Here is a 14592-nt window from a genome sequence, read left to right as displayed (position 1 = left end):
TGTGCATATCCAACTCTCCATTGATTGGATCAGCCTGGTTCAATATGCTATTATTGATCTGAGCCCAATTATCCCCTTTGGACCTGCTCCTCTAACCTTCTAAATTTAAGTATCCAACCATTTATCCAATTTATATGGTTCTAATAGGTAATCCAAAATGACACATTAAGAAAATAGGAACTCTCATACACATTAGACAGCAAGAAAAGATGTGGCTTTAAATTAGATTTAATTTTGTAAAAAAAAAATACATAAACTTCAGAAGGTTTTCTGTACAAGCCCATGCATAGGTGTCAGAATTTCAACATTTTCTATCAGCTCACCTCAGCTGGTCTACCCTTTCAGGTGTTGTATAACAAGGGCCTTTCGGAGTAAGGAATATTTATCAACAGATTCAAATCCATACATCTTGCAAGGCAGGCTGAGGCAGGCTCTGAGCAATAGAAAGCGCTTTGTAAAGAGTTTTCCGCCTATATGGCTTGGCATTTACCCACCCTGCACTGGGCTTCTCTCTCTTTCAAAAGTAAAGCCTGCACAAAGAAACAGTCTTTTGAACCACCCTGTCTAAAGGCCAAACATCCCCTTAAAAACTCAATTATCGTCCAAGAAACTGGAAAGGGGCAGATGTAGATCAACAGCAGACAGACCCCCTGCTTGCACTAGTATCTTTACCCCACACAGCCTTCCCTTCTCTCCCAATCAAACCTCAAGCTGTGCAAATGAGGAACCAGTAAAGGCTATGCAGATTGCATGGCTAAAATGACCCTATGCCAGCACCCAAAAGAGTTAATCAGCACTGAGTAGGCAGATACACATTTCAATGGCTTCCCACACATCCAGATTCACATGCAAGTGTCAAAGAGAGACTAACATAACCTGCTCCCCAATACAGGATCTGACCTATCAATATCACAATGTTTGATGTTCTGATCCCATCACATTGCAATTTGGTTCAGACAAGGAGTCATTTAGCCACCTTTCAGAACAACTTCATGCTGCAGAATCAGAGTATCCAAACAATGTTTTATCTGCAGCGACAGCAGGTTCCGCTTCACTTGCCTTGGGGAGATGAAGATGGAAAGGCTCCTACACTGGCATGCCAAATGCAAGGAAAATAATAATGAAAGCTGAGGAGGGGGGACAAAAATCTGCCTTAGGACAGACAAAAATCCAAATCATCATTTGCATTAGCTAATTTGCTATGCACCCCCATTTTACGATTTCAAGCCTCCTAGACTGTTCACACTGTCTTCTCTGTAAGTACATAACCCTGGGAGAAAAATATTGCCAGACCTGAAATAGAGATGAGGAACAGGGCCATTTTTCAACACCTGGAAAGAGAGTGGTATCTTTTCCTTGGGACAGATCTTAAACAGCTTTCTCTGGTCTCATGGCAATCTTTATAAATTGCAACAACTCATAGGATGACCAACAAGAATAGCAGTGCCCTACAGCGTTTCTGGACTGTACAGATTAGAGAACTACAACAGCACATACAGGCTGCTCAGAGGGTGGGCTGGAGAGAGGAGCTCCAGAAGGAGGTAGTATCTGTGGACACTGGAGGGCACAGAGGTGAAGGCAAACATCAATAATGCAACACAATATGCATGACACAGAAGGCAGAAAAGTGCAAATGCAAGAAAACACAGCAACCCATCAGTTCACTGGGATAGTACTTTACAAGGCCTATACAATGTTCAGGATACCAAGCTTCACTTTAGAAAAAGGGAGATGATTAGAGGGGAGGCAACACTATTAAGGATGTGCACTATTCGAGATGTGCAGAAGTCTACAAGCTTAAAACCACTGCCTAAGGTAAGAAATGGTATTTAGTATATTAAAGTGCAGAAATGGATTGATGGATATTTATACAATACTGAAGGTAGAGTATCATTTTTGGCTGGGGGGGCAAGATGTCTTCCCCCCCCCCAATTATTTTATCAAAAGACCTGTCCAGCAATGTATGCTCACAGGGCTTACCTATGTCCACCTCTGACCCAAAGGTAACAGAGGAAAGAACTTCCTCTCTCCAGCTCAGAGAAGCCCCAGACAACAGGGGTGCAGAGAGAAAACTAAGGTCCCCCTTGGTGGGATACTTAGTGTTCTGATGATCATGGTCTGAAAAGGATAAGGTGAAGCTTGAAGGTGCAAAGGTCACTTACTGAATAGTTAGATAAAAGTACAGCAACTTTACAGCCCCAGAGCAAATTGTGCCCCAAGGGGTGTCCCCACTCCCTAAGACAGTCATCTCCCAATGCACCGATCCATTGTCTTAAGAGATGGGAAGAAGGAAACAGGCATCAATGCATGAACAAGGGAAAGAGAACCTCATGTGTGCCTCTACCCTCTTCTCTTTTCCACTTCCTGGTATATCAAGTTGTTCCTGATAACAATTGGGGTAAGGGGGAGAAAGGGAGGTAGAATTGATAGTAGCACCTTCCCCCTACCCCAAAACAAGCTGCCACCAAGGAAAATACAGGCATACAATTTCCACCATGGAATTGGATATACTTAACTCTGAAAAAAATCATACAGCCAACCAACTGTTATGCAATCCCACCTATATTCATGCATTAGATTCCCCTCCCCTTCTTTATATGTGATCTTAAGAATGATTATTCTTCTATTGGAATGAGCCCCTGATGAAGCCAAAAGAAAGTTTACCTGGATTTGGGATTCGCACACCATTCCCCAGAATTTGGGAAAGTATTCTTTGGGAACCTTACTTAACTCAAACCTGTCCACCTGTTCATGCAGTACTGAAAAACATTATAGGAATGCCACAGCTCCACTCACTCCAAATTTCAGTCTTTTTAATCCTGTGCATCTGAAACAGACCTAATTCCATGGCAGAGGATTTCACCCTGTCACAGGGGCTGTGTTGCAGGTAGGTAACAGAGTGCAGAGAGAACTCTTTCCTGTTCCTGCAAGCCAGGCCCTGATTCCAGAAAGTACTTGGGAAGCACTGCCAACCACTTACCCTGTTGCCTTATGACTCTTAACCAGAGTTTTAAAAAAATCAAAATCACATGAAACTCACATGATAAGCACAAAGCAAGTTTCCTGCAATTTCAGTCTCAAGTCTTAATCCAGAAGCAGCCAGTGAGATTGTAAAATCACTCTCCAAGCTGGAAGAGTTTCCAGAGAATCAGTACCTAGCCTGCATTAGAAAACTTTTGAAGGCAAACGAAAAACTCAGCTTCCCTGGGACTTTTCACCTTCTCCGCACTGGGGATAAGTCAGAGGTCTTGCTAATGCTAGAGAAGGAGGGATAGCACAGAGTGGGAATTCATGGAGAACTATTACTCAGATGGGCAGAGAGCAGCTCTTACCCACCTCACGCACTCACTGCCCATAGTAGCTCCCAACCCTGGTATTTTTCCTATCTGCACACATGTGGTACATAAGAGACCATAAGAGCCAGAAAAAGCCCCTGGCAGCCACTGTATGCAGATAATAGTAAGAGGAAAAGAAGAGGATCAGCAGGTCTAAAGGACCCTATGGTAATTTAACTGAGAGAAAGGGTCTGAAAGACAACTTAAAATGGAAGAGGGAAGTTGCCAGGCCAAGAAGCAGCTGCTTAGTGGGAAACTGTAGCAAGGTAAATGTGAAGCACCACATCTGGGAGAACAAAGCACAAGGATGCTACAAAAACAAGCCCCTCCATATAGAAGAAACATATTTTAGAGTCAACTCAATCCAAAGCAAAATTCTTTGTAGAGAACATGAAAGGGCACTACAACTGCAGATGCATTCCAAAGGATTTGGGAATCCATCACAGAGGGGCAAATCTGTACTGAGCCAGTTGCAGCACATAGGAAACAGTTTTGGATTTACAAGGTGCAAGCAGCAATGAAGAGAATTCACCTTGAACGCTTCTTCAGGATCTTGCTCCCATTACCCTGCCTGCAGCAGAAGGTAACCCTTGACATCTTACTTGGACAGGAAGAGGGCACTCTTCTCAGAAAAGCCTTGAAGATCACCTGCTCTTGAGGAGACCTGTCTCCTCCCTGTCTTACTTGATGTTTTTAAGCAAAGCAGTTCGTGCGTTGACCACAGCCTTAAAGGCATCTTCACTGCCAGGAGCCATGCATTTATCCGGGTGCAGCAGTACTGCTAGTTTCCGATAGGCCTTGTTCACCTCGTCCCTGGAGGGCAAAACAAGTGTTCAACAAGAGTTGTAACCACAATCATAGGCATTAAAATTTTTTTAAAGTGGGATGCAGGAGTTGAGATTCAGAATTTCAGACTAAGTTGAAGAAAGAAGTGCATGTCCTGGCTCCTTGCATAGGCCATCTTAAAGAACTCAGAATGCAAGGAGGAGATTTCACTCACAAAGCACACATAAAGCTAAAGTTATTTCACTAGTGAAATTTACAACATTATCAGTCTTCCAAGAGCTAAATTGAATTGAAAAAAAAATATCAATCTAGAGCAGTGTTTCCCAAAGTATGAGTCACAATACACTGATAGCTCAAGAACCTATGTGTGGTGGGTCGTGATCCTCCCACCCACACTTGTGCCTGGTTGACTCCAAACCAAAGCCATTCTGGAAGAGGGCAGGTGACACGATGGCTAGAACGCCTCATTAGAAGGCCTCAGAGGCCACTTTGGGTCACACCAGGACAGTGACCCACTCTAATGGCCTCTGTGGGCCCCAGAATGGCTGGCAGAAGCATCCAGAAGTGACTTCCAGTTTGTGGACAGTTGTGTAGACCGGTAGAGTGGGTTGTGGGCCCAGCACGACCCAGAAGAGGCCTCTGGGGTCTCCCAATGAGGCACTCCAGCCAACTGCGCCACAACCCACCATGGAGGATGAGGTGGGAGGTGGACTGAACATTTTGAGCACCACTAATCTAGAGGTCACAGTGATTACTAGGCCTATCACCCAATTAAAGCATCTTAGCTGATTAATTGCATAGATTTTAGTCTACTAAATTTGACTGATTAATCAAATTTGCAAATAAGAAGCCAAGCTGTTCTGAACCAGAATGGATCCCCCCTTTCTTTAAGATGATGAATGCAAGTGTCACAGTGTCATAGAACAGGCATCCTTGACGATCTGCCTCTATAGTCATTGCAATCTGCAGTTTTCAATCGGAAACTTGAAAACTTTCAACTTTCAGGAAAAACAACAATTTTTTAGTCTACTGCCAATTAATCAGGACACAGTTTTAGTCAACAAAAGGCTTCTAAAACTAAATCAATCTAATTGATTAATCCAGAAAATGTAGCAGACCTCGCTATTACCAATCTTTTTGAGAAATGATGATGGGCAAAGGGAGCATCCCCATTACAACTGCACCCAGAACTCAGGAGTCTCCTCCATCACCATTCAGGCCTTCCAAACAAAGATGAGGAAACAACGTTCTTTGTCTTAGAAATGGCAGAAGAGAAGTCTCCCCATCTACTCAGCCTGGATGATAGCAAGGAAACAGAAACCAATATAAGGCTGGAATGTAGAAGCATGATACTGCCCTATACTGCTCGGAACCAGGGTATCTTGGAGATCACCTACTCCCATACAATCCGACTCGTCCCCTTAGGTAATCAGAGAAGGCTCTTTTACCACCCAGGGAGGTATGGGGGAGGGGGGCAGCAAGCAATAAGGCCTTCTCAATAGTGGCACCAACACTATAGAATTCCCTTCCCCTTGATTTACAAACTGCTCCCTCCCATAAAACTTTCTGGTGAGGCCTGAAGACACTTCCTTTCAGACAAGGCTTCTGAGTTCCTGGCCTTTTTAACATCATTTTTTAACATCTGGTTACAGGATTGGGGCCTTTTATAAACTGTTGCTGTTTGCTCTTTTACACTTTTTGCCTGATTGCTGTTTTAACATCTTTGTTTTTAATGTTTTTTAATTTTTTTTTTAAATTATGTTTTAATTGTATTTTTAATTATTACTGTAAGCTACCTTGCGTCCCTTTGGGGAGAAAGGCGGGATATAAATAAAGTAAATAAATAAAATAAATAATCTAGGAGCAATTGGTGGTGGAGGGCACTGGGGCACTTGCCGCCAAGCAGTAACTGAGAAGTTCCATAGTACTGGCATTGGTAGGGACAGGGCAGGTCTGTTGTGGAAAGAGGCATTATTATAGGCAATCTTCCCAGGGCGAGAAAGCAGGTCTCTTCACCACTTCCCACAAATCATCAGGGCACCCTTTCTTCCACAAACCCAGGTTTTGCACACAGTCCCTCTTCACTTCCCTCAGGCCCCATTCTCCTGGCTGAATGGTCTTGTTGGCTTCTCCAGCAGCAGGATTACTTTGCTTATTTATTTACCTGACAATTTATACCCCCACCCTTCTGCCCCCAAAAGAGGTTCCCAAGGCAGGTTACATTACTTAAAAACACAATAGTAAAATTATTGATGTCAAAATACACACACTACTTCAGGTCCAAAGGTTAGAGTCTCCATTACCTAGTAGCCCCTGGTTTGACACCCAGCATGTCCCAACTGTCCTTGCTGCCACGGATTCTTCGAATGGTGTCCGCTTGTTCCTTGGTGAAACTGACACTCATGCTGGATGTGGGGCGCTTTCCACCATTGTCAAACAGATCAACAATAGCCGAATAGAAGGTCTGCAAGCAAACAGAAGGCAAATTTAGGAATACCCAGGGCATACTGTTGCTTGACAACATCCTGTGAACCTCTCCCTACCTCCAGAAGCTCAGTCTGCTGCCTCAGATCCAGAAACCTGGGAAAGCTCAGGGATTAAGAGTCTTCTGTCCAAATCTTAACTGTGAGATGCATTAGCAGACCACAAGGTCTGCTAGCATATCTTGTGGGTTGCCGGCTTTGGCTTTTTGCTGCCATTCTGTGGCTTGCTGTTGACAGCACAGCAGCTGGTAACAGTGGGCTGCAGACCAGCCACTGGAGCAGATAAGGTGGTAGCAGGGGGAGACCTCAGTCACAACCAGTTGGAGCCCTTGGCTCAGGCCCAACACTTCCCCTTTGGCCTAACTCAGGGCTTTTCAAACTGGGGCGTTGCGACGCCCCAGCCTGCGGGCCCTGGCCCCTGCCCCCTTAAGGGGCAGGGGCAGCCTGGAGGTGGTAAATAATAATAATAATACTACAGGTATTTATGTACCACCTTTCTTGGTCATCAGATTTCTCCTCAGACTTTATTCAAGGCAGTTTACATAGGCAGGCTATTTAAATCCCCGTAGGGGGAGGAGGTAGGTAGGGAGGAGGCAGTGGCGCGATCCCTAGAATTGCGCCATTCAGGAGGGCTGCAGGGGCTTGGGTACATGTACCCAAGGCCCTGTAGCCTCCCAGGACTGTAGGGAGCCCGGCGCAACCTGCAGCAGTGAAAGTAGATGCGGAGCGATTGCGCCCCGCCTCTGCTAAAGCGGAAGTGAAGTGCTATCGCTCCGCATGTACTTTCACTGCTGCGGGGAGCCCTGCTGCAGGTTGCTTCGGGCTCCCATACCCCCAGGAGGCTGCAGGGGCTTGGGTACGTGTACCCAAGCCCCTGCAGTCCCCCTGAGCGGCACGATCCTGGGGACCGCACCGCTGCCCTCCCTCACCCCTGCTGCCTCCCCCCTCCCATCCATGCAAGAACTTAGTGGTTCTCAAACTCTCCCAGAGAGTTTGAGAAGCACTGGCCTAACTGATTTACACTAGCAGAAGAGTTGGCACAGATCTCAATAGGGCATTTGGGAACCAGGGAATGGTGGAGGAGAAAAATAACTTTAAAAAAAACCAAAAACATACATCTCACCGCTGACCTGCGGAATGCAGTGAGGAATTGTAGGGTGCAATCCTACAAGCCAAGTACCTACAAATGGCAGGGAGGCATGAGAAACACTGCCACAAAGGAGCTTCCCAGCAGTTCCCAGGTAGTTTCCCATTCAGGTACTTTACAATGACAGTACTAGAACTGTATTAAGATGCCTTCAAGATATTTTCTGGGTTACTTACAGCCCAATCCAGAACAGTGTGCACTGGCTTCACTGCCAGCATGCACTATCTCAAATATGCCATAAGACAAGTTTGTGGGACTTAGAGCAAGGCCAGTGCCGGAGCTAGCCCAGCACAAGCCCAAGCAGGACAGGCTCAGGATGGAGGTCAGTGATCTGCCACCCGGTGCTCTGTGTGAAGCACCAGGCAGCAGAGAGGGTTGAGGAGAAGGCATGGCAGGGGGAGGGAGCAGGGCATAGATGGTGGCAGGCCCTACTGTCATATCCTGACTCCCCTCCCAGCCCAGGAGTCCTGACATGGGTCTCCTCGAATCTGCACCCACTCAAGAATGGGAGCTGCACAGCTTCCCAGCCCCACTGGATGCAGCAGTAGCCATTTTGGTGCCACTGCAGGCCTGGGCACTGGGAAGCATAGGACTGGGCCCTTAATCCCTCACCTCTGCAAGCCCTCCTGTCATAAATGTACCATCCTCATTCATACAGGTTGCTGCTTCTTCCTCTTCCCACCCCCTCAATTCACAAGTTATTTTACATCTCTCCATAACAAGCTGCTACGTTCTTCCCCACCTCCTTCTATTTCAGCATACAGATGAGATGGGGGGGGGGGGATGGAGGAGAAGGGCTAGATTCTGGCACTACTGGCTCTTATTTGTTCATTCATTTAAATTTACAGCCAGATTCAAAGGAGGTTGGGGCTGTAGCTCAGCAGAGCACATGCCTTACATATAGAAGATTCCAGGTTCAGACCCTGCCAGCATTTCCAGGATGGTAAAGAACCTAAACGGAAATCAAGAAGGCTGCTGCCAGTCACTGTAGATAGTTCTGGGTCCAAGCAGTGGCCTATTGAACTCAACAGAAAGCAGTTTCATGAGTTCAAAGTTTTAGGGCAAGTAACAAATTAAAAATGACAAACACAATTTTAAATTCTTCCCTACAGTTTCAAATTGTGGGTGAGAGTTACATAGAATCAGAACAGAGAAATAAAGAAAAGCCACAAGGAATGAAACAATCTCCCTGGCTGGGGCTGAGAGTCTCTCACATGTCTGTTCTTCTGCTGCATCAGAGCAGTGCACAGGTGTAAGCCTTCAGCTACCTGGTGTTGAAAAGATCAGCTGAAAAGATCTAATCAGCACAAGGAAAGAAGACACATGCCCTCAGAGAAGGAAAACATAGGAACCAAGAAACTGCAAAAAGGAGAGGGGAAGAACCATTGACAGTTTCTCGTGACAAGCAAACTCATCCTTGGGACAAGACTCTTCTTCAAGGAAGCTCTTTTTACTCATTTATTTCTTTCAGGGACAAACAAGATTCAACTTTGAAGGTTCTTCCTCAAGTTTTCAAAACCCCAGAACAACTCCTGTCCAGGGGCAAACAGAAGATTGCAAGGGTGGGGATAGATGCTGTGCAAAAGGAAAATGGCAGGGGGGAAGACTCGGAACTCCCTCCACACACACTACTGTGGTTCAGATTCAGATGGCCACACCATTGTTTTGTGGTTTAAAAAAAAAAAAGGTAAATGTGTGATTTTTCAGTGATAAGGAAATAAAAAAAACACATAACACTGCTTTCTGAAGTTGTCATTTTGGAAAAAAAAAAACCCAAACTAAAACTCTACAAAAAAGGGAAATCATTTTCAAATATGTAATTGGCTGTGTGACTGCTGTTGCATCTGCTGACACTATAACACCTACTTGCACACAAGTTATTATAAAATTTATTAAAACATGCCCTTGGATTAAAAACACATAACACCACATTCTGCACTTTCTCCTTGGGGGGGAAAAAAATAAAATCTGTGAAAAAATTAAAACTTTTAAAAATGCCTCTAAAAATAGGGCAGGAAGAGAAGGAGCCTTTAAGCCATGCTTTAAGTCGCATCTGGTTTGGAGACAGAAACTGTCTTCCATACAGAGGTCAAAAAGTAACACTTCAGAGCTCCCACTAAAGAGAATTTACAGGGTGCATATCCTGGGAAATTAAGAAGAGTGTGCAGGAGGGTGGCATCATTTTGCATAGCAGGTTTTACCTGAAACATCTCATTGATTCCCTCTCCAGTCTGCGCTGAGGTCTCAAAATAAAGGAAGCCCCGACTTTCTGCCCACAGTCTCCCTTCACTCTCATCTACAGAGCGAAGCTTGGCACAGTCAATCTGAAAGACAAGCAATAGAGCATCACTCTAATGTCCAGGAATGGGGTTGGAGCTCACTGAGAGAGCATGCGCTTTCTTTGCAGGCAGAGGGTCTCAGGTTCAATTCTCGACATCATCAGGTAAGGGAAGCCCCTCATCTGAAACTTAGTGGTCCACTGTCAGCCAGTATAGACAATACCAAGCAAGACGGACCAAGTGTCTGACTTTGTAGAAAGGCAGCATGTGCCTGTGTTCATCCCAACTCAGCTGCCCTTTGTGAGAAAGGTGTATGACTGAACGTGGGCAGTATGCAAGCCTCAAATTCTACTTGTCATGACATACAGTTTGGGAACCTCTGGTCTATAGTGATTGAGCAATTAGCCAAAAATGTGTTTAATTCTTTTCTACAGTCAATAATTCACAACAGGAAACTCTCTGAAGTACGCACTGGTCTCCAATATGGAGCTCTCTGCAAGAGCAAATGTTATAAGAAGGAATTTTCTTCATCTTATCCTCCCCTTGGAGATGGTTACCTTGTTGGCACAAACTACAAAGACTATGTTCTCCATGTTTCCGTGTGGTCCAAGTTCCTGTTTCATCTCAGCAAGCCACGAGTCAAGAGCATCAAATGACTCTTTGTGTGCAACATCGTACACTAGGATCACGCCTTGAGTGTCCTTGTAAAACTCATTGCGCACCTACACAGAGCATAGAAACAAAGCAACTGCTATTCTAGACCACAAGGATGCTCCAAGACACAAAAAAGGCAACCACATAAACTACCAATGTACAGGTTTACAATTTATGGGTCAATTTCTTCATCACATGCATGCCAATATACAACCAATCTGATACAATCTGCACAGGCAGACAGATGGAGCTATAGGACTGACCAATGATGACAGCATCTGCACTGTATCAATAATAGTGGTGGAAGGTACATGAGCCTACGCCACATCACTCCTGCTTAATAATGTATGATCTGTCCCCAAAAATGATATAATAAGGAGGCGCATCCCTTTCAACATTAAAAGCAGGAAGGATATGACAAATTTATGCTTACATGTTTCATTTTGTGTTACGCTTGTACTTAATAAGGTTACAAGATTCCTACTTTAGTTATAGAATGGTTAACTGAGAACTACAGTGGCCACATGTTATGGTCATTATTATTCCATTTCTAATACCCCCACCCACACTTTTAAAAAAAGGTAAGGATTTCAATATATGACTACCTAAGGATAGTATAGAATGCTTGCTTTATGCTTCAAAATAATATGCAATAATTGCAAGCCACTAAGCAAATTAATGAAAGCCCTCCAGCCTAAGACAGGATTACGGTGTGGTTCTCAATGATAAACTATTTCTTTAAAATGTATATTCCAACCTTGTTTTACAGCCAGAAGTTACCTAGATCCCCGCATTAGAAGTCTCAGGGATTGCTGTCCTGACCTCTGCATTAGAAACTTGTCACTTATTAGCTCACTTACTTCATAGAAGAAGGGGTGTCCAGCCATGTCAAAGATATTCACTTTGATTTCTCGATCTCGAACCTGCACTCTGAAAGAAAGAGGAAGACAGGCACAAGGTCCAAGCATGGGCAAACTCCTCTCACCAAGTCTGTCTTTTCAATAGGCATCAACAAGCATCTCTACACAGAAGCTGAGTCACAAACCAGGAGCCTTCTGATGTACTCATTTGGACCTTGTGGCAAAACTCCAATGTTAATTTGTGAACAGAAACAGTAATCCAGTAAACTGGTAGAATAAGCTGTCTAACTGCTTTTGTGACACATTCTCCTTCCACTGAGTCATAGTAGAGCCTTGATCCACATGATGCATCCCCAATTATCTTCAGGGATGAATTTACAGGGGGTGCCACGGTATCTGGGGGGATCAGTTCTTGGACCCCCCACAGATACTGAAATCCATGGATTATGAAATTTGAGGGTTGGGGAGGCTGCATGCGGCTTCCGCAACCCTCAGAATGACTTCTAAGGCCTTGAAGAAGCCTTAGACCATCACTTCCGTTTTCTGATGAAAACTAGAAGTGACGTTTAAAGGCCTTATTAGGCTTTTGGAGGGCCAGGGAAGCCTTCCCCAGCCCTCCGAACACCTTATAAGGCCTTTAAACATTACTTCTGGTTTTCGCTGAAAATCAGAAGTGACATTCTAAGGCCTTCCTGAGGCCTTAGAACTCATTCTGAGAGTTGCGGAGGCCACATGCTGCCTCCCAAACCCTCAGAATGCCCTCTGGATGTGACCGGATCTCTGCTCCAGTCATGTTTGGAGGACTACAAGTCACCCCTGATTGGGGCTCATTGTGAGTCAGTGGACCCACATTGAGCCAAATCCAAGGATGATGAGATGCAACCTGTGCATGGCAAATGGAATGCTCACACATATAGCTACAGCTTCCCAGCAGCAGCTTTCACTATACAGGCAAAGGAAACTACCATCGCTGCAAGCATGACACCATTAGCGCATGCCTTCCACTCCTTCCATTTCACAAACACAACACACACTTTTCTTCCACACCCACCACAACAGACTTCCCTTTCAGGAACTGCAATGTATATTGGTTTTCTTCTGTGAAAGGTTATTACTTACTTGGTTACACCATAATCAATGCCAATTGTTGCAAGGTACTTGGGTACAAATCTCTTCTCACAGTACCGCTTTATAATGCAGCTCTAAAAGACAAAACACTTGTGACTGTTATTCAATTGTCAAAACTGAAGATCTGGCCCACAGGTCTTTTTGTTTTTCAAAGTTAATTTCAACACACACCTTTCAGAAATACAAGTTTCCTGCATGCGTGTACATGACCAATGCTTGATAAAACCAAGTAACTGAAGACAAAATTTACAACTCAACAGATTTAGGCTGTAATTTTTCTTTTATAAATATATCAATAACCTACACCATCCTTAAAATGCAGAGGATAATTCCAACAATTATTTATCTATACAGTGCTGTAGTGTCTTACAGAGTTCCAAAGGAAAAAAACAAACTTGTCTCTATCCCTGAAAAGTTTGCAATCTCACCCAGGAAACCCTGCACATCTCAGCATATCAGCCTTTCTGGTGGCTGTTGCTCGAGTTGTGCCATTTTAAAAAGAAGATAAGTCCCTTTGGGACAGAAAGCCATATTTTCATGTATATTGCCCATATACTGCATATATGCTTTTAAGATATATTGCCCATATACAGTATATATGCTTTTAACAATGTTAGTCAAGGGGGTTTGCTCTTGGGTAAGTAGGGATAGGACTGCAGCCTCAGGTTGTCAAACATTTTCCTGCCTTATGATGTCACTTCCGGCCATGACATCACTTCCAGATTAATGACATCACTTCCAGTGGGTCCCATCAGATTCTAAAAAGTGGGTTCCGATGCTAAAAGGTTTGAGAACCAGCGGGTTAGAAGGATTCTTTCTTTTAAATAAATTTTTAAACATATGCTTGTTGCAAACTTTTAATTTATTTGATTTGATTTTGTTGTATGGGGGTATTAAAATTTTTTCTGCACAATGATGTCACTTCTAGCCATGACAATGCTTAATGGTTATGACATCACTTCCGGTGGGTCCCGACAGACTGTCATTCTAACAAGTGGGTCTCAAGCTAAAAGGCTTGAGAAGCACTGCCAGCATATTACGCCAACAGTAAGCAGGGCAGAGCCTCCACCAGAAAGCTGCAGCCCGAGGAGGAAGTTAGGGAGAGCTCAGGACTAGAGCCCCAGGCAGGCTGCTACAGAACAGGCCACTGCTGGTCATGGCCCCCCCCCCCTGACACAACCCTGACTTCTCTTCCCAGAAGCCTTTGCAGCAGCCAAGCAATTGGTGCCTATCGCTCCATCCCTTCCCAACTGTCATAACGGCCAAATATGTTGCGAACACCCGATTGGATGCCCAGCTGTCACTCAGCCTCCCGCAAGCCAATAGCGCGCCTCCGTTTCTCCCCCTTACCTTCCCCACCTCCGCGTTGCCCATGGAGATGACTTTGATCCTCAAAGACTTGCGCGGCTCCTTCCGCTTCGCCTCCATCTGGGCGTGGAAGAGGCTCGACTTCCCCCACAGGGCTGCGGCCGCACTCACGCGTTGCCCACAGGGCCGCCGCACGCGGTACCGATCCCCGTCCTCGCCGCCACCGTAGTCCCGTTCCCCATAGTCTTGAGCACTTGGCGCGGATAGGGCCTCGGGTGACGCTTCGCGACTCTGTGCAATGTCGCGAGAGTTGATGAGCGACACGCCTCATCCACTCAGCGCAACGCGAGACCTAGGAAATCTCGCGAGACTGAACCAAAGCTGACAGCTTTTGTGCCTGTTTCAAAGTTAGATCTGGAGAACCTGCCTTGTTGCAAGTCAAGCCTCTTGTTGAAGTGCCCTTAAAGGCTGCAGTCCTAGCCACACTTTCCTGGGAGTAAGCTCCATTGATTACATGGGACTTGCTTCTGAGTAGATCTGCATAGGATAGGACTCTAAGGCTGCCATCCCGTGCACACTTTCCTGGGAATAATCTCCATTGACTATAATGGG

At 45.0% G+C, this 14592-nt stretch overlaps 1 protein-coding gene across 1 annotated transcript; it reads right to left on the bottom strand.

The window, feature by feature from the left end:
• Window positions 1-217: 217 nt before the first annotated feature.
• DNAJC27 (DnaJ heat shock protein family (Hsp40) member C27) lies at window positions 218-14267 on the bottom strand. The gene is made up of 7 exons (XM_066626613.1): window positions 14023-14267; window positions 12664-12746; window positions 11545-11614; window positions 10588-10752; window positions 9953-10075; window positions 6425-6585; window positions 218-4148 (listed from the first exon to the last, which is right to left on the bottom strand). Exons 1-7 carry the CDS (start codon window positions 14098-14100, stop codon window positions 4016-4018), a joined length of 813 nt encoding a protein of 270 aa, XP_066482710.1. The 5' UTR covers window positions 14101-14267; the 3' UTR covers window positions 218-4015.
• Window positions 14268-14592: the final 325 nt, after the last annotated feature.

Source organism: Tiliqua scincoides, chromosome 1 (genome assembly GCF_035046505.1).
Source record: "Tiliqua scincoides isolate rTilSci1 chromosome 1, rTilSci1.hap2, whole genome shotgun sequence".
In the NCBI taxonomy this organism is placed as follows: Eukaryota; Metazoa; Chordata; class Lepidosauria; order Squamata; family Scincidae; genus Tiliqua; species Tiliqua scincoides.
This window is presented reverse-complemented; position numbering and strand designations above follow the sequence as displayed.